The sequence below is a fragment of the Pipra filicauda genome, unplaced genomic scaffold, assembly GCF_003945595.2.
Source record: "Pipra filicauda isolate LSUMZ 115617 unplaced genomic scaffold, ASM394559v2 scaffold415_size613988_pilon, whole genome shotgun sequence".
Lineage (NCBI taxonomy): Eukaryota > Metazoa > Chordata > Aves > Passeriformes > Pipridae > Pipra > Pipra filicauda.
Window position 1 is genome coordinate 136306 of NW_024104549.1, and position 26946 is coordinate 163251.

The 26946-nt window shown below is 51.9% G+C and overlaps 1 protein-coding gene across 1 annotated transcript in view; it reads right to left on the reverse strand.

Annotated features, from left to right (window-relative positions):
• The window catches only part of JPH3 (junctophilin 3), a 54733-nt gene that overhangs the window by 23062 nt on the left and 4725 nt on the right, over positions 1-26946 (reverse strand). The window contains exon 2 of the mRNA XM_027737891.2: positions 14493-15270. Within this exon, the coding sequence (XP_027593692.1) occupies positions 14493-15270 (778 nt within the window). The remainder of the gene's footprint in view (positions 1-14492; positions 15271-26946) is intronic.

The following is a 26946-nucleotide window of genomic DNA, read 5'->3' on the forward strand; positions in this document are numbered from 1 at the left end:
CTCTCCCGAGGCTATCCAATCGCTCCAGGATGGCAAAAGAGAGGCGTTCCCAGCTCCCGGCCCTGCCAGCGTGGGATCGATCGCTGCAACCAGCACCAGGAGGCTCTGCGAGCTCCAGGCAGCATCTCCATCCCTGCCTGCGAGGAGGGGAGGCTTGGCTGGTCTTCATGCTCTCCTAGATGGGACAAATTGGGACTGAATTATTAATAGGCACTGCAGACTGTCTGGCTTTACCTCTGCGGGAGCATCCCTGATTTAGGGCAGAGCTGGGGAGAGCTGCAGTGCCCATCCTGCCTCCCTTTCCCCCTCCATGGGCTTCACCTGGCACACATCCCGTATCCAGCACCTCTCCAGCCCCAAATCCCAGCGCAATAACCTGCCGGTGAGGGTCGGGGTAGGCACGACCCAAGGCCAGGCTCTGTCTAGACAATGCCTTCAGGGAACGGGGAGATGGCAGCAATTAACAACCTGTTTGTTATTTTCCCTATCTGGCATTTATTGCCCCGATAAAACCCGCTCTTAATTCCGGCTTGGCTCTTTTCACAGCTCTCCCGGCTCGTTGTTATTGCACCAGGCTTGCCCTGAGTGATTTGTGAAGGCAGTAATACAGTGCTTGTACTCAGGGGGTGGAATATTAGACACACCAATTAGCTATCTGTGCATAAATTCCCATTTACCTGCTTATCACAGGCATATTTCCCTGCCCGCTCCCTCTGTCTGCTTTTTCCTCCACACCCCCATCCCCCCCATCTCTGGAATTCTTAATCAAGGGAAAAAAGCTGCTTAATGTGACCTCTGACATGACGTAATGCAGCCAAAACCGTCTGCTCTGGCTCTTTGCAGCCAGACACAAAGCAGGTGCTGTGCATAGCAAAGAGAAAGCCTGGCTTCCCAACACCCGCTGCCAGGCTTCCCAGCTCCACTGGGAGAGTTTGGGATGGGAGGATGGATCATTCCTGCTTGGGCTCTGTGCACCTGAGCACAGGGAGGAGTAGCAGGAAACCTCCCATCAGTGAGAGAGCAAGAGGGAAGGGCTGGGGAAGGCTGGGATGGCATGGGACAGAAGGAACGGGGATTGCAGGCTTGGAAAAAATGGCTCTGAAAGTCACATTTCAAGAGAATTAAAGAAAAGGAAAAAAAACCCTCAAACCCTTTAATCCTGAAAAAAACCCTCAGTGTGTTTGTTGCTGCCCAAGAAAGCAAAACACAGCGAAGCACGGAAAATGTTGTGGTCAAAAGCCCAAATCCAAGTTTCCCTGTGGTTTTACACCGGGAAATGTCACATTAAGGGGGGAAACCATTCCCAGGCCAGCTGGGAGACCTTGTGGAGAGCAGGTGCCTGTGGCCCAGCTGGGGCACGGAATGCATGAACTCCCAAATTCATGGAAACGGGGACGGAGCCAGTTCCCATTTAGCTCCAGGCACCTGTGCCAGATCCTTCCCTACCTTTAAATTTTTGGAGCTTACAAATGGAGAGTGAATTCACTGAGGTGTCATTTGCTATTTTGTACTGAAATTCCATTTTTAAATCCAAGTAAGGGAAAAAAAATTCCCAGGCCGTGTCCTTGTGTCCTGTGCCTTGCCTTGAAGCAGATAAAATCAGTTTTGCTGGAGAACTGAATTCATGACACGTAAAGATGCAAAGCCTTGGTGACTTGTGGTACAGGGATGGGTCATGTCCCCAAAATTCTGAGAGAAACAACTCAAACCAAGCTGGGCCCTTCCCAGTGGAGAAGATGAGAGTGTCCAAACAGTCATAACACCATGATCCTCTCCAGCTCACCTTATTCCCACCATCTGAAACCATTCATGGGGCTTCTCGAATTTGTTCATTTTATCCCTGTTTTTTTTTGCTGAACAGAAAATCCCAGCCCTGGCACAAGAAAATCAAACTCCTCTGACTTCAAAGGGCTGAGCCAGGGGGAGCTGGTATCCAGAGGCACATCTGCCACCATCAGCCAGGATGCTCCCAGCATCTCTCTGGCCAAGGGACACATGGAATAAGCAGGGCCAGGCAGACTCTGCGTTTCCCTCCTGGTGGGTTTTCCTTCCTTTTAACTTCTTGCCCCCCAGCAAGGACAAAGCTGATGGAGATGATGCACAGGCTGCCCTGAGATGTTATTCACAGCTCACAAGATAATTAACATCTGGAGAGGGAGCCTCATCCCCTGCCATCTGTCACTTGGAATGAAGCTCCGGAGGAGGCAGGTGAGCGACACGGCCAGGCAGTACCTGCACATCCCGGTGTTCCAGTGCCTGCCAGCCCAGACTGGGATTTGCCTTGGGAAAGGATGGCTTTGATGCCACTGTCTCACCTGACTGATTGAGGTTTGGCCTCTCTCCAGACCTGTCACTTTGCCAGACATGGGCAGTGGTGGGACAGGGAACTGCCCCCAGGCTGCAGCCGAGCTCCAGGCGGTTCCCTCTCCCAAATCCAACACGGAGGCAAGAGCAAACTCCAGCTCCAGGAATGGATTTTCCCCTTTCCTTATAATCTGGGGAAGGCATGAGATAATTGCAGTGATGTGAGCAACATTATGTACTGAAAAGTGATGCAAAACGTATGGGAACGCACTTGGAGCAGGATTTGGGAAGAGCCAGCTTCAAGGAAGGAAAGGAGTAAGCAGGGGGGATATTTCTTGCTTTCCAGCTGTGGTGCTTTGGATAGGGCAGGTTTCCATGATTTTACTGGATAATTGTCATGGACATAGTGGAAAATGTATCTAGTGGAAATGGGAGAGGCTGAGTCCCCCTCTCCATCCCCTGCCAGCCCTCCACGCTCACATCCCAAAGGCACAGCAAACGCTCCTCTAACTCTGGGCAAAAATAGCACATTACAAACGAGCCTGCCACTGCCAGGCAGGAGGCAAAACAGGTTGGAAGAAATCCCTAACAACCCTTGGAAAAAGGAAAAAAAAAAAAAAAAAAAAAAAAAAAAAAAAAAAAAAAAAAAAAAAAAAAAGAAAAAGAAAAGAGGAGGCACAAAATCTCCGAGGAAGCCGGGAAGCAGCACCGGATCATCTGCACACTGCAGATCTCTCCTGGCTGTGTTAAAAGCAGGAATAGGAGAGCAGAAAATCCCGACACCGATGCCGCAGTCGGGTGGAGATTTTGGAATGCACAACAGGCCAAGCTGGAGCTCCCCGAGCAGCCGTAACTCAGCCTGCCTGGACATGTGGAGGGCCGGCTTTGGCTGCACATGCTGCTGACTGGAATGGCTTCAGGCTGGATCCCGCATTCCGGCTGCGTCGTCCTGTCTCCGGGTAAAGCCGGATCCAAAGGCAGCCCCAGCAAAACCCTCACGAGCCCATCACTGCTGGTCTGGCCAGGGAAAGGCCAGGTTTTGGTGGTGGGTCTGGAGAGGTGGGTTGGTGGGACATCATCCATCTGCATGGATTCATCGAGGAGAGGAGGGTGGAGACATGGTCATGACCTGCCCATGGCAGGGGGGTTGGAACTCGATGGGCTTTAAGGTCCTTTCCAACCCAAACCACACTGTGATTCCATGACTACTCCCAGTCCAGCCACAAATTTGGAAGAAATGTTGTGGGATGCTTGAAGACCATCAGAAAATGCCTGGCTGGTGTGGACACTGGGTACCCCCTCCTGCCATGACCTGCCCCAGGCTGCAGGTCAAAAGGTGGAGGATTCGGTGGATCATCAGCATCCCACCCTGGCCTCCATCACCAGATAACTCCCCAAAACATCCCATTCTTCCCTGTTTTTCATGCTGCCCTCCTCACTGGGCTGATGCCACCATGGGATGGAGCTGGAGTTGGAAACCTCAATGCCAAGTGCAGCACAGGGAGAGAAACTCAACCAGGCCACGGGCAAAGGGAGCCTCAGGAGCCTCTGCTCTGCTTCCAGGGAATCCCTCAAATCCCTTCGAGGAGCCACCAGCACACCCCGGCCCCTTGGGAATCATTAGATATTCTTTCCTATAGCCAAGGGAAAAGTGCTCAGAATAAGGGAATTTGAGGAGTTCAGGCAAAACACTCCAGGTGAGGGAGGTGCCAACAGAAAAGCAAAGCTGATCTGTCCATTGAATTTCAGTTTTGACACCTAAAAAGAAGAAGTTAAGCCAAATTTCAAAGCAAACCACAACAGAACTGCAAGGAAAAGTCTTTTTTCCTTTCCTGACCCTTCACCCCCTTTGTGTTTTGGCTGAGACTCTTTGGCAGCTTCACAAGTTTTGGTCACCTCAAGCAAAACAGACATTTGGCAAATGAACTTTCCAGGCAATTTTTTTTTCCCTGCTGTTGGAGCCACAAAAGTCCCAAAGAGGCAGCAAAATGCTGAGCTCATGGTCCTCCTTTTCCCCTGGAGATGGGCTGATGGAGAGGGAGGATCTGTGACCTTCCTCTGGCCATGCAGTGTTTTAACCAGCCCACCAGCAAAACCCACCCTGGTTCTGAGCAAACGGTATAAAAACCTCACCCAAAATCAACCAAAACCTCATTTAACTGAAGTTAAAATTTTAGTTCCAGCACAGCCTGGACTCAGGCCAAGCCAAGGAGCTGAAATGGCCTCGGGAGCTGTGACGATGCTCTCCAGCTGTCGGAGCAGAGGTGGTTGATATCCAGGAGTTCTCTGACACCTCCAGCCCTGTGGGGTAGGAGACAGGACTCTTTTCCTAGGTGATGTAACAGAGGTCTAAGGGATGTGTTTAAACAGTCTGGTACTCCGAAAAACCCCTGTATTTTTACTCTGGAAAACTGTATTTTGACCACCAGAGATGCCTGGAAAGCAAATACATCCATGTGTTGCTCCACAGAGCTGGGAGGAGGCCGATTTCCTGCCTGGAGGAGATGCTGGTGATGGGCACCATCATCTCCATCCCCCATTGACACAGCCCAGAGCTCTGCTTTGGTCCTCAGCTGGTGGATGCTGCTCATGCCAGTGCCCCCCAAGCATCCAATGCCTTGGATGGGATGTGACTGCACAGGACCTGCTGGGGCAGTGGGTGCCCTGTCAGGCCCTCAAACACCAACATGCCCCGAGGCCCTGGGTTTGCAGGTCTGACCTGCCTCCGAGGCAAAGCCAGTGAAAATTTCCACTTAAGTAGCCAGCAGCACAACAGGGGAAGGGACTGGGAGCCCAGCTCTGCCAGGAGAGAATCTGGGCTTTTAATTATTTATGCTTCACCTCCGTGCTATGGGGATGAGAGACAGATCTGACAGAGACACAGCCGGGTAAGAGAGAGGAGGTGCAGCCTGGCTCTCCAGAGAGCCCATTTATACAATTCAGGTGAGCCCAAGGTCCCTGCCCGAGTCCTGCCCCACAGCTCTTCCCTTGGAAAAGTGCTTTATCCCTGGCTCTCCTCAGAGAGAGTGGCAGACTATCCCTGCCACCACTTCCCTGGAGGGTTCATGCCCAGGACTGAAGGGTTGGGAAGTCCTGTCACCTGCCACGGCTGTTTGAAAGTCCCCAGGGATTTTCTCATGTTGGATGGGGACCAGCTGCCCACCTGTCTCTGGAGTGACCATGGGACAATGTGACCACTGTGTCCAGATTTGAGCTCACAAACATATTTCTTTTCCATAAAGGAGTACAACCCTGAGGAACTGCTGGTTTGGGGTAGATCATGGAGCCACTGCAGCTCACAAACTTCATGGCAGAGTGTCCACTGCCCCAGCCTTGCTTGAGTTCACCATCTCCTGCAGCTTTTCCTTTGGGGACAGATGCCAGAACTGCTTTAATTGAGCAGAGTGAGCTCAGCAAAGCTCTATGGCCTGGTCCCAGGCTCCCTTCTGCTGTTGTGGTCCATGAACAGGAGCTGGTGCTGCTGACAGAGCCCACCCCTTCCTCATCAGGGTGCACCCATCCCATCTCCCATATGGGTTGCTCCTGAGGCCCAACTGGGAAAGCCAACAGTCCACACATAACCTGCCATGACCCTGGAGGGTGACACAGGGGCACTGCGAGGCCCTGCTGTCCCAGTTGGAAGTGAGCATGATGCAAAGGGAAGCTGCTCTCCGTGGAAATGGGGCATTGGAGATGGGCCAAAATTGAAAAGTAGGTCCCACCGGACACTGGGCTGAGCACCAGGCATGGCCACAGCACTGCCACGATGGGATTTTAGGGCGCTCAGCACCCTGGAGAATTGGGACCTTTCTTAGTCACAACTTTAACGGGATAATCAGTCAGATCCATGGGTTAAATCTCCCTGGGATTTTCAGGGGGGAAATTTGCTTAGCAGGGTCTATGGTCAAATCCTTTAATTTCCTGGATTAGGAAGCCAGGACAACTTGTCATTTGTCCTGCATGGAGAAGGCGACAGAAACCTCATTGCTTGAGACTTTTCAAACTGACTATAGGAGCATAGAGGGCTTGAGAGCCCCCAGCATCCCCCTGTGCTCCCCCCAGCATCCCAATCTCTGGCTGTGGTGGGGAGCAATGCTCAGGAACACCAGCAAGGGAAATACTCATTTTTTAGCTAAGCTCTGTGTTTTCATCTTGGCTGTGCTCCTGATATTGCTTTCTGCTCTCCCCAGGGAGGAAGGGGTTTGGGGGGGGACAGGAACACGGGGGTGTTGGGGTTGTTGCTGCAGGGAAGTAGGTGGGTGGGCAGCTGGGGTGGGAGCAGCCAGAAGGAACAGAAGCCAGAAAACCCAAAAGGGGAGCTGGGAGAGGAAAAAAGCAGGCAGGCCTCTCTCACATGATGGGGAGGTAGCAGGGGGACCCAAAACCTTCCCTTTGGCTCTTCCCCACGATCAAAGCTTTGGGATACAGCATTGCCAGGACACGGCAGGGACACGGTGCAGCAGCACCCACAGACACGGCTGGGGGGTTTGGGGTGGTGGGACATGGCAGTGAGGGGCTGGGATGACACAGTCAGGATCCTCCACACCCAGCCCTTGGGCCTGAACCCTCAGCAGCCTCCTTGCACTCCACGGAGGGTGAGGATGAGGATGGAGGAGAGCGAGGGGGCTGCAAGCCAGCCCCTCTGCCAGGCAGCCAAGAAGGCTGGGGGAGGATCAATCCTGCTGGGGGAGGAACAATCCTTCCCTCCCCAAGATCCCTGAGAAAAGCAACGCTGCAGCTTCTGGTCCTTGAATAAGAAGAGCAGCAGAAAGGAAAAGCAGGGGCTGGGTTTGTGTTGGTTTTGTTGGCTTTTGCTTTTTTTCCCATCTGATGAAGGGCTGCTCCACCCAAAAGGATAAGGAAGAAGCTTCCCCGTCCTCTTCCTTAGCTCATTCCCTATTCCCAGGGCAGGTAGGAGGTTGTTAGGTTAGTGGGGGGATCTCACAGGGCTCCGGGGGCTGAAATCATCCTGCCCCACCTCCCCAGAAGGGCCGTCCCAGCGGGACAGCAGCGCCGGCCGCTCAGCCCCTGCGCTAAGCCGGTAAAAGGCTTGGATTAAAGTCCAGGCAGATGATCCGGGCTGCGATGGGCTGCTGTGCGATAGGAGGAGGAGGAGAAGGAGGAAGAGGAGGAGGCAGCCTCTCCTTTGCCCCCCGCGCTCCCCCTCGCCTCCTGCCCAGCTCTCCGGGGCAGCCCCTTCCCATGGAAGCGGTGCCTGCCAGGAGTGAATCACCTCCCATCCTCCCGCCTCGCTGCCGGCCGGTGCCATCCATCCCTGCCCGCTTCCATCTGGTCTCCCTGCACAGGTGACCATGGAGCAGGCACACGGCGCTCCGGCAGCGGCACGACTCTCCCATCCCACCGGCTGTTCCGCTTCCTCCCGCATCCCAAGACCCCTTTCCTGCTTCACTCTCCGGCAAAACCATCCCTTCCAGCTGTGCTTTGCTGTGGGCCTGATATGACACAAACCACATGGATCTGGGAGAGCAGCACAGCTGGACAGGACCACGGCAAATCCAATGGGCTGGGAATCTCTGCTCTGAATTGGTTATTTATCTGCAACCTGGCAAAGTTGGGAATGATTATAGGAATGTATGTCACATGCCTGGGCCATAGGGATGGGGTGGTTTAACTCTTATTTGGCTCAACAGAGAAGGAAGGTGGTGGGAATTGCCAAGTTGGGATCAGTGGTGGTGGCTGAAGGATGGGAGGGCAATGAAAACCAAAAACCTGCCTAGCTGCTCTCCCAGAGGCTACAGAAGACCCTGCCAAAGTTTTTCCAGTTGGATTACCTTGTAAAGCATCATTCCTATGAAAGACGCTCAATTTTGCAGCCTGTCCATACCTGTGGATGGATGTGCCCTGCCATCCCTGCCCCGCAGGCAGCGGGGTGGCACTTGGGGACATTCCGAGCTGGCCCTGCGCAAAGCACAGCGGCTGCTCCTGACTTTTGACACGGCCACAAAAGGGCTTAAAGCTGTAAATCCTGTCTGAGCAGGAAGTTATTAAATTGGCATCGCAGGAGGACGTAAACGGTCACGGTGCCGACATCACATCCCGCAAGAGCTGGCACTGGGTAGGGCTGCGACGCTCCAGGATGCCATCCGGGATCTGCTGATCCCTGAGTGTCCTGGCCTAGAGGTGGAAATGGGCTTACCATGAGTCAGAGGTGCCCGTGTCATCCCAGTTGACAGTGACACACCAACATGAGAAATAACAGCTGATCCTAATCCCATCCTCTGACCACTGTCAATATGCAGGAGCCTGGCACGGGCAGGAGCAGGGGAGGGAGGTGGCAGAGAAGGAGCTGGCAGGAGGGAATGCTCAGCTCCATCCGTGGCAGAACCTGTCAGAGGCTGCCAGCCCCTGGCTTTGCTCTTCTCTGCATTGTACAGGGGCTGTTTGGGGGAGAGAGGGCAGGGAGGGACAAGAAAAGGGTACTATGAAGGAAGAGAATCACCTCCTGCCCCAACTGCTCTCAGCCTTTGAGCCACCCCCATCCATCCCCTCTGTGTTTTCCTCCCTGTCTCTTTGCACCCCTGAAGGAAAGGATGGAGAGACTGGGCAGGGATGGAGGCAGTGTGCTTACCCTGCATGAGACCCAGCAGGTACCAGGTGATGCTGTCGTGACCCCATCAGTCCCCCAGCTCATGGGCTGAGGTGACTCCTGCAGAGCTCCAGGCTCCAGGTGGCTTCCACAGCCTCAGGGAAACAGGTAGAACTTCTCCAAGGGACCATAGTCAGAGGAACCCTCCCTGGACCCAGAGCTGCCCAAAGAGGGGCTGGTGGGAGACCCTGACCCGCTTGGGCATCAGCTCAGCCCTGTCCTTGAATCTGTGACCTGTTCTTGCTTTGGTCATCCCTGCCATCCCGACCTGAGGAAGGGGACACACAACCCTTTTGGGACCACAACACTCCCCTTAACCCCCACCCCCCTCCTCCTCCTCCCTTTCCATCTAAAGCCCCTTGGGCAGCACGAGGCAGGATTAGGGCGAGACTAATGCGGGAGCCCCGCAGACAGACCCCTCAGGCACCCAAAAAGCAGCAGAAACCTGCAATCAAAGGCAGTGCAGCACAATGGCAGAGCTGCAGGCACAGGCCTGGCAGAGCATTAAGCAGCATTACGGTGGCTCGAGCCGCCGGTGGGGACATTACCGCGGCTCACAATGTTTGGGATCACAACTGCAGCATCTTTTCTTTTCTGTGGGTTTTGCCCGGGATGCGTTTCCATTTTTCTGAAGAAAATACCTGTTTGGTTCAAACAACCTCCTGCACTTTGCTGCTCAGCTCTCCGGGGCTTTTCCTGCCTCCCCGCTCCCTGTCGTACGTCAAACGCGGCCGGATGCTTCGCCCTCACTGCAGCATCCTCGAGGAGCATCCATGCTGAGTCCAAACACTTCCCTTTACCCCCCCCTCACTGCCAGGTTGTCTTTATTTGCTTCCTTCTTCTATTTTTCTCCAGCTTCCCTTTCTGAAGTTGAATGACACTGTGGTAATTTGTAGCCCGATTCCTCCCGAGACTGTCGAGCTTTAATTATATTTTTCCCATGGTTGGTGAATGGCTCGGCTATAATTACGCCAGGAAGAGCATTACTTAGGACTAACCTGAGAACAGCCTCCCCCCCACAGGGTGCCAGGGCACTGGCTGCTCCCAGGAGCTCTTACTTAAAGTTCTGAACAAGGGGTCCCATGAAGCCAGTGCTGGAGAGGAGCGGAGTGTTGTCACATGCCACCCATCTGGGACTCATCTCCAGCACTGCTGATGGTCCTTCCTCTCATAAGCAGTCCAGCCACTAATTACAACACCTTGAACTGTGGTAACACAAGGAAACCCTGGAGAGAATTTGGGTCTGTCTGCTTTGCATTAGAACTACCATCATCAGCTGTGCAGTGTGGAGTGTGGTCCTGAGCTCGCCCGGACACTCCACGTGCATCCATCACCTACAGCAGGAGGCTGTGCTGAAAGCCAAGGGTGGGATGAGCTTTCTGGCCCACCTTTCTTGCCTGGATATTATATTTTAGTGGACCATGACACACCAGTGCCTACAGACAATTTGCCTTAGGTATCAATGTGAGCATTAATGAGATGGGAGTCGGTGCATCCAGTGCATCCTTCATCCTTCCAGGGTGGCAGCAGAAGAGTGGTGGTTCTTGGCTGATATGAGAGGGAATGAAGGATCTCATAGCACTTAAAGGACACCCTGCACCTTTATTTTAAACAGGCTGAAAAAGGGTTCCCTCCTTGGCTACCTCCAAAAACTGATCGTGGAATCCCAGAATGGTTTGGGTTGGAAGGGACATTAAAGCTCATCTTGTTCCAGCCCCTGCCATGAGCAGGGACACCTTCCACTAGACCAGGTTGCTCCAAGCCCCGTCCAACCTGGCCTTGGACACTTCCAGGGACAGGGCAACACGTCCAGGGATGAGGCAGGTGTTATCAACAGGAGTTTCTCAGCCCTCATTCATATCCCTTTTTGCCCGCTCACTTTACACAAATGATTTCAGTGAATGGGAATGATAAGAGGGAATAAAGTGTTTCTCATTTTAATTGCATCAGAGAAAATTTAGGAGAATCGTCTCCCAAATCTAAAAAACTATTCTTTAAATGAGCTTATTTTTCTGTGTCACAGAAATCATTGTACTCCATTCTGACTAAAACAACTTTAGGAACCCAATTTACTTGTCTCCAGTACACTGTGTTTTTAGCCTACTTTCCTCAGGAAATGGGGCTTTACTTCTGTGATTGTGCTGTTTATATATCTATATGCCATCACTCCCACACTAATAACTTTTGAACGTGTTGGCCAATTCCAACCAAATCTGACAGAGCGGCAGAGTTTTCAAAAATACTGAATTCTTACAAATTTAATGAAATACGTGGGTGGGCACATATTTTCCCCCACCAAGGGAAAGGCTGCAGAGTGAACTCAGCCATATCATTAGACAGAAAAGAATACACACACACACATGCACAGACACACACCGGTGCTATATAAAATCCCCAGGTGCTGGTAAGTCACTCGTGTTGGTCTTAGAGGGGGGATGTTGCACGCCTGGTTCCTAAAGCCACCAAAATGAGCACCAGGATTCCTCCACCAAGGCACCCACTGCCTGTTTTGTGCCTTTCTTGTTATTCAGACGGTGGAATTTGGTGTGGGCACTGCAGGGGAGTGTTCCTTCATTAGGAAGCTTTAAAATTAATCGGACTAACTAGATGAAAGCCTTTCTAGCTGGATCTAGGTATGTAAAACCTTCCTCTCTTCTGGTTCTGCAGGCTCAGAGACTCTCGGCCAAAACCCTTGCAAAGTGGGAGAACTCGAGCTGCAGGATTGAAGGGTTCAGACAAAGCAGTTTAAGTTAACAGAGCAGAGATTTAGATGGGATATTAGGAAGAAATTATTCCCTGTGACAACGGTGCGGCCCTGGCACAAGTTGCTCAGAGAAGCTGTGGCTGCCCCATCCCTGGAAGTGTCCAAGGCCAGGCTGGACGGGGCTTGGAGCGACCTGGTCTAGTGAAAGGTGTCCCTGCCCATGGCAGGGGGTGGGACGAGATGGGCTTTACGGTCCCTTCCAACCCAAACCATTCCCTGATTCTGTGATGATTCTTTGACTGTGATTTTATGATTCTGTGATTCTATGACCTCAGCGTAGAAGCAGGGAGAGCTGCTTTATCATAGAATCGTAAAATTCATACAAACACAGAATGGTTTGGGTTAAAAGGGACCATAAAGCCCACCTCGTTCCAGCCCCCTGCCATGGGCAGGGACACTTTGCACTAGACCAGGTTGCTCCAAGCCACGTCCAGCCTGGCCTTGGACACTTCTAGGGTTGAGCCTGTACATCCACCTAATCCCATCTGCCCTCTGTTTCCAGCAAAGCCTAAATCCCACAGTCCTGCCCAGCTCTAGCCAGATACTTTGGCTCTTCATTGACAGACACTGGGGCCTCAGCACAGGCCATTAACAGAGGCAGCAAACATCCCCAGGACGGTGTCATGCCCGTTGGTAACTCAGGGCTAATGCACAGAGTCACGTTGGAGTGTCTCTGTCCCCAGCTCTTGCAGTCGGAGCTGGGCAGTGCAGGGGATCAATAAAGGGCTTTTCAACACACCAGCAGCCCTCGTGCACTGCAGGCAGCGGCTGGGCCATGGCAAGAGCCAAGCCCTGCATTCCCAGCACTTGTTTCCTTCCATGTGTCCAGTCAAGGGCAGACTAGCCAGGAGGAGGGAGCTGGGATGCAGGATGGAGGTGTCGGATTGCTCACAGAGCATTTTCTGGCAGGACCAGCTTTGGTCTCTGGTGGAATATATTCAAGGCACTGCATCCCAGGTATTTATTTCTTTGCATCTTCACTGGTGACTGAAGGGGTCAAATCTCACAAATCCCACAGCTTTTCCCCTCCTCCATGCACACATGTGACCACAGGCTGCATCCTCCCTCCAGCTCTCCATCCTCCATCCTCCCTGCTGCTTTCCAGCACAGCTCAGGACCACAGCACCCCAGTCAGTGCAGGAGAGGGAAGTATTTGCATCAGGCATTCCTGTCTGACTTGATTTTTTTTTCTTCTTTCCCATAATCAGAAGTGGAATATTATATGCCAAGAGCTTATTAAGCATTTCCAGCATGGGAGGGGGAAGGGTCACATCTCTTCCAATCCCACATTCATGATGTTCCAGGACCATTACCACCCAGAGATGGAGGATGCTCAGGTCCTCAGACCCAGCATCCCACAGCAGATTAGAGCTCCTCATTTCCAGGATTCACCCCACAGCAGACTAGAGCTCCACATTTCCAGGATTCAGGTCTTTTGAGGCATTCACATCCCCAGATCACAGGGAAAGATCTAGTCTTTCTGCTGCTCTGCTTTCCTACCTGGCATTCTAGTAGGATTTTTAGTTTTATTCTAAAGCTTTGACAACAATTTGGTACAACATCAGCTCAAAAACATCATCAAGCCCAAAAAGGCTCCCAAAGCAGGCCTGGGAGTCTCATTCATATTACAGATAAGCCATCAGCAGGCAGGCTGATAAGGATTTCAAGTGTGACTCTGCATACAAATATACCAGACTCAACAATTAATCCTGCACAGGAGACTGAGGAGGTACCTGGGTTTTTCCCCTAACCCCAGCCCTTTTTCCCAGCCTGGCTGCTATATATAGCTCTTGCTCAAAAACAGAAAGGAATGACATGCTCTAATAAACCATCCCAAAAAGGGATACAAAGAGCCCTGAATTCTCCAGAGGAGCTTTTCCTCCTCAGCTCACCTCCAGTCTGGGAACTGCTGCAAAGCCACAAAGCTCCAGGTGCCTTTTGGGAGCCAGCTAGGAGGTGCTTGAGCTGGCCCTGCTTTGAGCTGGGGACCCTATTTCAATCTAAATTAGACACGACTCCTTTCCCCCTTCCCTCCTGCTGATTTTTAGCCAGATCGGGTCCCAGCTCTGGATTCCTGAGCAGTTCCACGCTGACTGCAGTCTGCACAGGGAGAAGGAGGATTATTTGGGCACCCAGATCTGCTGTTTTCCAGCAGAGCCTCAGGCAGGGCAAACCCTCCCCAGGCATCAGCTGCAGCCAGAGATTTGACTGTTTTTCCTCTCAAAAACCCTCTTGGGAATGGAGATAGCTGGGAATCCTCCCAGCACAGGCCAGCCCTGGGATGGTTCCTCCTGGCTGTAAGTCAGACAGAGGATATGAGCAAACAGCATCTCAGGAGCTCTTCTGCTAAGGGCATAATCCTGCTTCTCCAGAGGGATAGGGAAAAACAGGGTGGATAACCCAGTACCCCCTAAGTGACAGCTCTCAGCCTGTGAGCCCCACACATGCAGTCCCACCATGGTGCCACCACCCCTGCCCCAGCTGCACCTGGGTGGCCCTGCAAGGCCTCACCGGCTCCTTTGGGAAGCTTGTGCATCTGTAGCCCGCTTGGAATTAGCAGAGGGACAATTCAGCTTGGATCCACCCCATTATGAACACCACCCATGAGGTTTGGGCACGCCCAAGGGTGCTGCCTGCTCCCACTTTGGGGTCCAGACAGCACCAACTGCTGCTGTGCCTGCACATGCCCTCCACAACTTGCCTCCAGCAGCATCCCTAAAACACTGCCCTGAGCACTTATCCCACTTATCCCAGCAAAGCCACTGGGGTGGCACCCCAGCTGAGATGCCACGTGGGGAGGGACAGAGATGCCCTTACCTGGACGCCGCGATCTCCGCTTTCTGCTTGGCGATGGTGGCCGCCCGCTCGGCCGCCTCCACGGCCCGATCCACCTTCTCACGGATCTTGCTGGCCCGCAGCGGGATGAGGTTCTTCCTCTTGCCGCTGACCAGGATGTTCTGCTTGTACTTGCCCTCCTCCTTGGTGCCGTCAGGGAAGGTCATGCAGCCGTAGCCGTGGCGCTTGTTGTTGGCCCACTCCCCCTCGTACTTGAGCCCGTCCGAGCGCTGGCTCACCCCGAAGCCCGACCGCTTGTCGTTCTTCCACTCGCCCACGTAGATCTCGGTGGTGGTGGCGTCGATGTCGTCTTCAATGACAGAGAGCTCGGCCTCGCCCTCGCCCAGGCTGATGGTGGAGTTGATGTCGCTGGCGGTGGAGCTGACCGTGCTCATCCCGGCTTCGCTCCGGAACGAGCTCTGCTTGCTCCGCTGGCTGGCCAAGGAGCTCTTGGACTCGGACTTGCGGAGCTTGAGCCCGCTCAGCAGCGACCGCCGGAAGATGCCCTTCTTCTTGCTCTTGAGGATCTCGGCGTCGCTGTGGGCCATGAGGACGAAGCCCCCCCGGGACACGGCCGGGCTGCCGGCCACGGCCGGCGAGGCGTCGGGGTGCAGCGCCGTGCCGTTGGTGTGCTCGCTGCGCAGGGAGTTGATGGACGTCCTCAGGGGTGACCTGATAACCGCGGCCATGCCGTAGGGAACGCTCTGCCGGACGCCGTAACCCTGGCGCATCCCTCCGACCCACTGGCCCTGGTATGTCCCTGGGGAGAGGAGACAAAAAGCAAAGAGGGGGTTCATGGCACGGCCGCCTGTGGTCAGCTAACGGCATCAAACTCCTCCGTGAGCCCTTTACTAGTGGGAGCAGCCAAGTGCAGCTCTGGATCCCAGTCCCATCTCCGTGACAAGGATTGTAACGTCACATTGTAGGAGGAAATCCATGGTTGGATTGCGGGCCTGCACTCCACCTGCAGCATGGGAATATTAGAAACCAGCCAAGGCATCGAGGAACTGTCCCTTGGATCAATCCCTAGTGCAAAAGAAAAGGGAGCAGGGAGACGGGAAGGGGGAATCGTTATCCAGGAGCAGATTCCAATCCCATCCATGCTGCCGACAGTGATCGATGCTATATCACATTGGATGGGTGGCATATAACAATACATTTATTTATACACATAGTGCCTTCTTCCGGTGTGTTGAGGAAGGAAGCAGCTCTATAGAGACAAAGGCCTCACAGGGAGAGATCCATTTGGTTATTCCCCTCAGAAATGTGCCCATTTGAGCTCCTACATTTGTCTGGGCAGTTACTGGAGTTGCTTAACTGGTCATTAGTGGGATGAAACACACACAGGACTCCACCACAGCACTGGGAATGGAGGGACAAGGAACCCCTCCAGTCCAAGAAGCACAACTGGAGCACATCACTCACCCTGTGCACTGAAATGGGGGTGGGTGATAATCTGCTCGGGGTGCATAATCCCATCTCCTCCTGGAGCTTGGTGACTGGCACAATTCCAGGTGTTATCCCAGCCGGTTGAACTGCAGGGCTTGTTTTTATTCTTAGGTTGGCTTAATCTTTTCTGGACCAGCTCAAGACACAGTGATTCACTGCTCGCCTAAGCCCTTGTGGGGCAGACTGACGAGCCCAAGGATGGCTCCTTGCCAGGCACTGGTGATGCTGGGATGCTGTGGCTGGTCCCAGCCCCTGGCTGCAAAGGGCTGGGATGGGCACAGGCAGCACCTCGGAGCACTGGGACCTCCCTTTGTGCCAGCCCCTCTCCCACACGCCAAGGCAGTCTTAAAATAGACCTGCTGAAATAGTGAACTCTGCATGAATCCAGCCAATCCTACCCCCAGGACTCCCTTAGGAATTTTCACACCCGGTTCTGGGGCTCAGCAGTAGCTCTGGAGATAGGTCTGGGCTGGAGTCGCTCATGCTGAGCACAGGAACTGCTTCTTGAGAGTGTGAAACCAGCACCAGGCCACATTTTGGGGTGCATTTTGGGGTGCATCAGCTGTCTTTTATCAGTTAGTGCTTTGCACAAATCCTGCAGGACTTGGGCATCCTTCCTGGTGCTCCAGTGCAACATCCTAAGGTGCTACATTGTCTGGGTGACAGCTTTGTGCAACCCCAAAAAACACCAGCCCCAAACTGAGGGATCCCACAAAGACTGCCTTGGAGAAGGGATGTGGAGAGGCAGGGGCAGGTGGGCAGGATTTACTGAGGGTTTATAGGATTAGCACTGGGGAGGGAGCAGAGCACGGGGATTAGGGCAGGCACTGGCAGGGCAGGGCGAGGTGGTGGCAGGAAGAAGGATGGGGGACAACCGGCAAGATGGCTGGAAAACAGCTCAGAGGAGACATCAGACATGTCCTGTGGTTGGGTTGGAGCAGTGAGCCTGGCTTGTCCCACTGCAGTCCACCTTGGTGTCCACAAGAACAGGGAACAGCTGGTGCCATGCCCCCATGGCTTGCCCCATGCCTAGTGGCAGCCTGGAATGGTGGCTGTGGCAGGAGAGATCCCACCAAGCTGTCCATGCATTCCCTGGGGACCTGGCACCATCTCACTGCCCTTTCTGGCTCCATCCCAGAGCATCTTGGCAGGACAACCTGCTGGGGTGATGGGCAGCAACTGGGTGAGAGAAATTATCCTCAACACTCCGAGTACTCTGCAAAGGAGCTTCCAAGATGGCTTGGGATGTTCTCACACTGTGCTCAGCCTCCTGTTTCCCCTAGAGATGGATTCAATGCATTTCAAGGAAAAATGCCAGTATGGGGAAGGGGACAGGGAGAAAAGGTCCTGAATGGGATTCATCAGAGCCTGTCCTGCCCAAGTCTTCCCTTTCCCTTGGCTGAATCCCTTGACTTGATCCCTGGCTCCAGGCACGTCCCTTGACCTCCTCATCTCCTGGCAAATCTGCAGCTGAAAAAAACTCCCTGGATTAAGCTGAAGCACCATAAAGCAAGCACAGCCCTGTGCTGGAAAGATGAGGGACAGGTAAAGAGCAGAACAAAGTGCTCCAGGATGGACCGTGACAGCGTGGCCCGGCCAGAGCAGAGGCACAAATTGGTCCCAGCAGGTTCCAGCTGCAGCCTGTGCATGTCCCCAGTCAGGCTGAGGAGCCCAGGAAGCTCATCCCTGTGTGGCCTTAGTATGTACTGCTGGAATTGCATGGCTGCCAGGAGCAGCCTCTGCATCTCCTCAGCAAGGTTGATTTTTCCAAGCAGAGGATGCAAGGAGCCATCCCATCCAGCCAGTCCATCCTGATTCTCCCCTCACCACCATGGAGCACTTCCCAGCAGAGAGCAAAATCTGAAACCTATCTCTGTTTTTATGGATGTCATTGCTTTCCTTGTTGCTTCCCTGTTGGAGGCAGCACACAGAATATCTCCAGGGATTGTCTCAGAGGGCCACCAAGACATCTGGGCACCTCCATGGCCACAAGCAGATCAAAGAGCTTCCTTCAGGGAGCTGAGTTAATCCGTCCTTCCTTACCCAACAGCACTACTTCCTTCCTCTGACTTCATTCTGTTTTAAACCCCTAAATATCCCAGGATTTGGCCGTGGACGCCGGGAGGTTTCAGAGCCATCTGATCTACATTGCTAAGCGCTGCCACCTCCTCCCCTTGACCTGCTCAGCTTAACCTCTGCTCCCAACATTTGCAGATACTGCACAAGGTTTAATCTCACAAGGAGCTGGGAGACTCTTTCTCCCTGCAGAGGAAACAGGATTTTATGATTTTCCACTTCACGTGCCAGGATGGACTGGCTATAGCTATCCCAAGTTTCAGAGCTCAGGAGTTGAAAAGGGAGCGTGCAGTGGGAAGGTGGCACAGTGGGGACCACAGGACGGGGCTGGGAGTGATAGAATGAGTCAGGGAACATGCCTCCATTGGGATGGGAAGCAGGATAAAGCCAAGGCAATCCTGGTCACAAGCTGATTGTATTGCCCAAGCCAGGAAAGAGGAAAAGCCATCACGATGGAGAATTGCTGGGGAGGAAAAGGTCCCAACCTCTTCCCTCAGCCATGCAGGTCACTCTTATGGATGCCTCTAAGATACACAAATACCCATCCCAATTCTGCATGGCCCTTCTGCACTGAGGAAGAAGGACAAAGAGCAGCCAAGAAAGTCTTGAAAAGGAAAGAAAATCATCACAGAATCATGGAACTATTTGTGTTGGAAAGGACCCTAAAGCTCATCTCTTTCCAACCCCTGCCATGGGCAGGCACACCTTCCACTAGATCAGGTTGCTCTAAGCCCCATCCAACCTGGCCTTGGACACTTCCAGGGATGGGGCAGCCACAAAATCCTCCTGAGCTCAGTAATTCATGACTTACTAGGGCAATACAACCGAAGCAGCTGCCATGTCTGAATTGTAGCTCTTTCCTGACTATCAATATTTGCAAAACACTTCCCAAAGCATTAGTTGCATGAGATTAATGGAGTGATTTCACTGAGAAAATGCAGCATCCATTAGGTGGCCAGGGCAGCATCTGTGGGTTTAAGTCACAGACAAGAGCAGATAGGAGAGTACTGGGCAGCCACCCCCACAATCCTGCTGAAAAGAGGGTCAGATCCTGCCCTGGGAATGGGATTTTTGCAGTAAAATCAGAGCACGAGAGAATAAGCAGGTTATGATCTTGCTCACCAATCTTCCCACCCCAGGGAAGATTCCAAATCACCCTGGTGTCATCGCTCCAGTGGGATTTGGCCAAGATAAAGGTGATGCCAAGAAGGATGAGGAAGAGGCCACGTCCATGCCAAAAAGAGCTAAGGAGAGGGCACAACCTGAGGCTAGGAGGAAATAACTGGAGTCATCCCAAAAGATGGATTGGAGAGAATATTCCTTCTTCAGAAATAACAGATGAAGCATAAGAAAAGGAACAGGCTCATGGGAAAGACAGGGAAAGTTGGGATGGGACGGAAACATGGAGACAAGAAATGGACAATGCTGTTGGCCCTGTTCACTTGTATTCCTAAGCCTGAGTTTGGGGTTTTTTTGGCTCACTCCCCTTGAAGCAAGGCTGGCTTGTTTCCAGACCACTTTTAAAACTCCTGCAGAATTTCCATTGCCTTGAGGACAGTGCAGAGCCCCATCCTTGGCTGGAAGCACCCAGGTTGAAAGCAGAAAGCGGGAAGTCACTGGCCTCCAAAGCATAATTCTTGATTCCCCAGCAGAAGATTGTATGTTTTGAGCAATGAAAAGCAGCAGCACTTCCTCAGCATTTGGATAAAATCCATTCTGGGAAGAGAGCGGAGAGTCTGCAGGGCAGCTCCTGTTGTCCCCATCATGCCAAAATCCCTGAAATCAGAGCTGGTCCAGTTTGCACCTTTCAGATATGGGGAGAGGAGCAGGACCCTGCTCAAAGCCAACAGTGAAATCCTGAGTGCAACCTCTGCGCCTCCACATTCCCTGCTGGAAACGGATAAGGTAGCGGCACTCCAGCAATTCAGCTGGGTCTGGGAACACTAATTACCTCCTATTTTCAAAGTGCTCTGGGAGGATCAGAGAAGTCACAGGTACCAGGAAGAATGACGTGATTCCATTCATTTCCTTGGCTTTGCCAAACAGATTTTGGGGATTTTCCTGGGGAGTAGAGAACCAATCCCCATCTCCAGTTCATCCCCCTGGGTACAGGCACTGTGGCCGGGATCATGTGGATCCAGGATCACAGAGGGAACTGAGCTGCTCACTCTTCCAGACAAGGTCTTTCTGGACCACAGCTGGGAAGAGGCCACCAAGCCATGGCTCACCCTTGGCCCATGGAGCACCTGGGGCCAGAACCTCGGGCACGAGGAAGAGTCACTTCACTGATGCCATTTGTCTCCATTCCAGGTGCCTTTTGCACCTGAGAATGATGGAGAGACCTGAAACACCTGGAAAATGCCCCTTCTGGCACTGCAGCCTTTCTGGCTGCGCTCAGCAGGTGCCGGTGAGCAATGCCAGAAGGTGGGAAGCACTCAGCTTTGCTTCTTGCTGCCCCACACTGAGGGGCTGTCTGGACTCCAAGTCCTCTCCTGCTTAGAGAAACATGGCAAAGACCAACAGTGATGCCCAGGGAAATTCTGCTTCCACAAAAATAAGCAGCCCCAGGGGCTCCCTTAGGGCAGGCCACAGGAATAGCTGGATTTTGAATGTTATGGGGGGAAGCCCAAAGGGAGGATGATGGGCTGCTCATGCACATGGGGCTTCCCTTGGCACAAGGTGGGATCATGCACTTGGATATAAACTCAGCCCAACTTCCTTACAGTGTTAGAATGAGAAAAAAAAATCAGGATTTTTTGGGTTGGAATGACTGTTTTCTTTCCACCCTCTCCCCACACCCAAGATTTGGCATTTTGTAGGTTGCTGAGCCCTCTGGCCCCACTCCAGGAACACCATTAAGTAGAAGCTTTACAGACTGAAGGCTGTTCCCAGGCTTTTCCCAAACCAAGATAGCTGGTTCCATGTCCTGCATGACGAAGCCTTTGGCAAACACACGGAGTAGAGCACGTGGGGAGGTTTGCACAGACCTGCCCTGCCTCCAGTTTCTCGTGTGGAGACATTCCAGCAGCAATTCAGGATGTTGTAAAGCACTTTGAGGCCGAAGGACACACACATGTTATTATCACAACATGACCTCAGAAAGAGTCAAATGTTTAGAAAATATTCCCTATCCATCGCTAACACTGAGTTAAACAAACAAACACAACCCACCATCCTGGGTCAATACCTCGTGTATTTCCAGGTTAGCTGGAATAATAATAAAATAATCGGTGACTTGGGAGCAGCTCCCCAGGCTTGGAACGTGGGAGCAGCAGGATCCAAAGGACAGGTTTTCTGTCCCATCCTTGAGGTACAGCCAGATCCTCCTGGTGTGGTGACTGTGTTGGGCAAGAGCAGCAATCCAAACCTCCCAGCTCACTTTCCCCGCTCAGCAAAATCCAGGAAGGAGGTCCGAGAGGTCCAGAGTGGCCATCCACTTTTCCAAACCAAGTCAAAGTAATTGGGTTTTACAAATTGCTAGTTTATCTTGCAAAGGATCCTGCCTGGTATGCTCAGCCCCCCTCTTATCTCCGACCTCTGCAGCATATTAATTAAAGATGTCCGATGGCAATAATTAGGCCGGGCTCTTGAATTCCGACTAAAAGAGTGAGTTTTACAGATATCCCTTTCCAGCTACTCGATATCAGAAAGGCCCAGGAGGATTCACACACAGATCAAGTTTCACACCTCAAAAACACCTATGCCAGAGAGATCTATGGGAGAAAAGAGAGGACTGGAGGATGCTCACTTAGCCTCAGTCCTGGTGGTATGTGATGGGGATATCCTCACTGGCCACCCCGGCTGATGTGCAACAGCCAGGGGGATCACTGGGAAAAATGTGCCCCCCAAATGTTCTACCTTACTGTATGGGTCCTCCCAAGGATAGGATCATAGAATCCCAGAATGGTTTGGGTTGGAAGGGACCTTAAATCTCATCCAGTTCCATCCCCTGCCATGGGCAGGGACACCTTCCACTATCCCAGGTTGCTCCAAGCCCCATTCAACCTGGCCTTGAACACTTCCAGGGATGGGGCAGCCACAGCTTCTCTGGGCAACCTGTGCCAGGGCCTCACCCCCTCACAGGGAAGAATTCCTTCCCAACATCCGATCTAACCCTGCCCTCTGGCAGTGGGAAGCCATTCCCCCTTGTCCTGCCCCTCCAGGCCCTTGTCCAAAGTCCCTCTCCAGCTCTCTTGGAGCCCCTTTAGGCACTGGAAGGGGCTCTAAGGTCTCCCTGGTGGAGCCTTTTCTTCTCCAGGTGAACACCCCCAGCTCTCCCAGCCTATCTCCATGGAAGAGGGGCTCAGCCCTCAGAGCATCGCTGTGGCCTCCTCTGGATTTGCTCCAGCAGCTCCATATCCTTTTTACATTGGGGACCTCAGAGCTGGAGGCAGCACTGCAGGTGGGGTCTCACCAGAGCAGAGCAGAGAGGGAGAATCCCCTCCCTTGGCCCACTGGTCACTGTGTGGACGTGGGGACGTTCTCTGCCACGACACCCCAGGAGCCATCCTTCCTGCCCTATCCCTCCTGGCAGCAGGACGACGTGTTGTGCTAGGTGACTTCCATTCCCTGTCCTGTCCCCAGCTGCTGGTCTCATCCCCCAAAGGCTCACCTAAATCCCACACAGGCATGACAGGGGTGGCTGGGACTTCCCACCTGCTTTGCCTGCCATGAAAGGTGGGAATCACTGATGGTTCCCGTGTGAAACACTGCACGGATACGGCAAATTATCCCCCCTCCAGCCCTGCCAAGGCTTTCCGTGCCTCTGACCATCACCAAGCCATGCTAAAAACACAGTCAGATGCTTCTGCTGTGGCTGCTAATTTGCCAAAAATATGCTCTGGTAACTGCTTACACAGGGGAAGAAATAAAGTATGGATTTTTGAGTATGCAAATATAATCTGCAGGCAGGAACACGTGATGGATGTTAGTCATAGTGCTAATGCTGGGTACATACAGACACGGTGGGCACAGAGAGGTCTGGGCACCCAGAGGGAGGATGGAGGGATGGAGGGGAAGGGAGAGGAGAAGAGGATGAGAGCAGAGTTGCCATGGGCTGCTGTGTTCCTGTCTGGGTGCTGGGTAGAATTCGGTTCTGTTTTGGGGCTCAGTAAATAATAAAGTATTACAAGTCTGCAGCTCATATCAGCACAGTCAGCTTGTACTTTAAAAGCAGGGAGCCACCATCTAAAGGAACCAAGCACTGGAGGTGGGTTTGGATGATGCACAGTAGGAAAGGGCTCTGGAAGTGGGTAGGGGTGGGAGCAGGGCTGGCCCTGGCAGAGCCAGAACCTCTTCAGGAGCAAGAGCTGGGGGCTGCAGGGAGGAGATGGATTTATACAGCCTCCCTCTCCTCAGCCAGGGAATCTGCCTCCTCCTCCTCTGTGGATGCAAATAACAACATAAAGTATCTCTGGCTGAAATAGCACAGAACAGGGATTGCTCAGCTGTTCTCCACAGGGAAAATCACCTGAAAATCACAGGTTCACCTGTGGTGAGAACTGGGGGATATGAGCCCCATCCCAAACGTGGGGAGACCTTTATATTCTCATTGCCATCATTCCTGCCCCAAAGGTACTTTTCAACCAGCAGAATGAAGTCTCTTCCCTCACTGGCCAACACTAACATGCATCACAATATTGCAGAAACTGCTGGAATTTGCACTTACAGGTGGGAAACTGAGGTACAGAGAGAGGTGCAGGATGAGCTGCTCCAACAGAACAAGGTGTTTGCCTTGTGCTGAGGGCACAGAGTGGCTTTGCAGAGCATACAGCACATCCACAGTAGGGCAGGGAATGGGGCAAGGCCCCAGAGCTGATGTCCTACCTCTGAAGATAACCCTGGCTGCAGAAATTAAACCATTTTCCACAGGGACTGCTCAGTGAGGAATACATGCCTTTATAATATTAAGGAGAAGCCACTCCAGAAAAATTTCATATGGAAATTCATGTGTTTGGGTATTTGCTTCAAGGGGGAACAACTCAGTTTGTTCTCCAGGAAAACACAAGTCTGTCCTGAGCATTCCCTCCCTCTTCTCTCTCATTGCTTGTGCATCTCCTGCTTCCCCAAGCCTGTTAGTAAGTGCCTTTTCCAGCCAGAATTCAGGGAAAGGTTTCAAATCACTATACTGACAATCAAATCTCAGCATTACTAATTCTGATGAGTTCAGAATGCCTCTCAGGCCAGTTGTAATTTGTCTTAAAACACCTGGTCCTGAAGTCAGGGAAAATACGGCTTTTAAAAGGAAAGAACTAAAGAAAGACATTTCTAATTGTCCTGGGAGTGGGAAGCACTGGGTTTGCCAAACAGGGAAAGTCAAGGAAGCATCTTCCCCTGGTGACACGGGGTCCACAGTTCTTCCCAGGGCAGCTGAATCCTTATGGATTCAGCCGCTGACTGGGGTGAAAATCAGGATCACAAGGAAGGAAAAACACATTAAGATATTGCTCAGCACCTTTATTAAGGTTAATGTGCTCCTCTCACAGAGCAGAGCGAAATCAGGCTAATGCTTGTTTCCTTAATCCTCCTGGGCTCTAATCCTTACTGCAAACTCCAGGATCTCACCCCATTCCTCAGCAGAGCTCATAGGAGGAAGGGCTGACCCTCCAGCTCTCCCTAAAGGTGCTGAGTGCCAGCATTGTGTTTTGGGGGCTGCATCCCTCCCGAGGTGTGGGAGACGCTCAGCTGGATGGGATGAGGCTGAGATCCCCATGGATCAGGACAGAAGGCTGTACCAGGGATGGCACAGGATGGGATAAGGCAAGAGCAGAGTTTATTTATTTCCTGTGAAATAAATCATCAAATTACAGAATGGTTTGGGTTGGAAGGACCTTAAAGCTCATCTCGTTCCAACCCCCTGCCATGGGCAGGGACACCTTCCACTAGACCAGGTTGCTCCAAGCCCTGTCCAACCTGGCCTTGGACACTTCCAAACCCTTCTTCAGTCCAGGGAAACACCTTGCAGACCCAAAGTGATGCCCTGAGCAGGAAATAATACCTTTATAGTGATCATTTTGGTGTGAAAATCAGCAAAATAAGGGACCTTGCTCTGGCTGTTCACTCATTCATGAAAATTCATGATGCTCTGCTGTACTCTGAGAGTAAGTGGAACCTCTTCAGGGAATAATATTGAGAAAGGAGTGGCTGTTCTAAGGGAATGCTCATGTATCAATTGCAATTTTAGAGATTTTTGATTCAAAGGCCAGAACCTGTCTTTTAAAATCCAGTATCAACATCAAAATATAAACACTTGCCATTCCAGTGTTTTGTTTTCTCCAAGCTCCCCTTTTTTTCTTTTTTTTTTTTTTTTTGTTAAAAATGCTTTAATTGTAAATTAAACAGCTTTTTTGCATGGTAAATTAGCATCAAGACTCCCCTGTAACTACTGCAAACTCCTGCAAAAAAATTACTTTCTTGGTCAGGATTTCAATCAATGCTAAAACCAGACCCCAAACAGGCAACAACTGCCAAAATTCACAAGACAGATGCTAAACCACAGCACTCCCCCCTAAAAGACCATCACCAACCTCATCCTGCCCAGCTCCTCTATCTTCAAGTCATGCCTACATTAATACAGCTCATTCATCTACGTCAGCATTACCTGACTCAAAGCATTCAAAATTCATCAGGTTCATTTTAAAATTGAGGCATTTTTAAATAGGAGGCATTTTTAGCTCTCGGCTGCTGGTTCCCAAGCCTGTAAGAATGACTTTTCTGCAATAGCCTGGGTGGAAACCTTGCTTCGAAACCAAAGCTGAAAATCTTGCAAAATCACATGATTCCACAAGCTGGAGCTTCTAAGGAAAAAAAAAAAATAAAAAATGTTCAGCTCCAGGAGCAGATGTCACCCAACCACGAGGAGCCCCATGGGATATCAAATCACATGCAAATATCCTGAGATTTGCATGAAAAGCCATGAGAAACCCACCCCAGTGAAATTATATGAAAACTGTGCTTCAGGACTTAAGTTCCCCTCTATTATGGGTCAGGGAAAGGTGTCTGAGGGGGTTCCCAAAGTTGGGGTCATTCACCATCCCCTGGTGCTGGATAAAATACTTGGGAAGATGGAGTGAGGGTCTGAAGCCCGTCTGGCAATTTCTATCTCATGTACTTTTCCCTGGGGTCAAAATCCTTCTTCCTCTGTCCTGAGCTGTACCTGAAACTAAGCAGCATGTTCCAGTGAGATAAGTAATTACCATGAGTTCATATCATTTCTTTTTAATGAGGCTGGTCAGAATCTTCATTTAGTATTTTGATTCATTTTTCTGTGCTCGGCAGGTCCTGATGTCTCCGGATTTGCCCTCCTAGAGCCACTGTGGGCAGCTTCTGTACCAAATCTAGACAGCCAGATGCTTCATCAACAAAGTTCTGAGTTTTTTTAATTAATTTTCAAGTTCTGAGGGGGTTGATAGGACCAGCTATGGCTGTGTCTGGATCCTGCAGGAACCGGGATCGAGGATCAGGGCACACTTGTATTTGCTTGTTTCCGCCCACTATTTGAAGTGCATCAACAATTCCTTCCCGACAGCAAAACAAGAGAAGAGCTGGTACTTTTAAGGTAATTCTGACATCCGTGCTATGAATAGATCCTTATGGAAATTTGCCCTTGCTTGCTGGTTCCCTGCACAGGAACCCAGTAAAACGCTGGTATGGTGAGAGGGACGAGACCGCTGCCATGGTGGCACTGGATCATGGAATCCCAGATTGGTTTGGGTTGGAAGGGACCTTAAAGATCATCTTGTTCCAACCCTGCAGCACTGGCTGGTGGTGGTTCCTCCCAAACCACATCTCAGCTCAGGTGAGGGGCTGTGGCCCCTTCCCAGACACAGCATTCCCAGTTCATCCCCCCGGAGCAGCCCTTTACGCTGGCAAGGGATCTGCTTTTGCAAAGTGTTTCATGTTTTCCACCTCC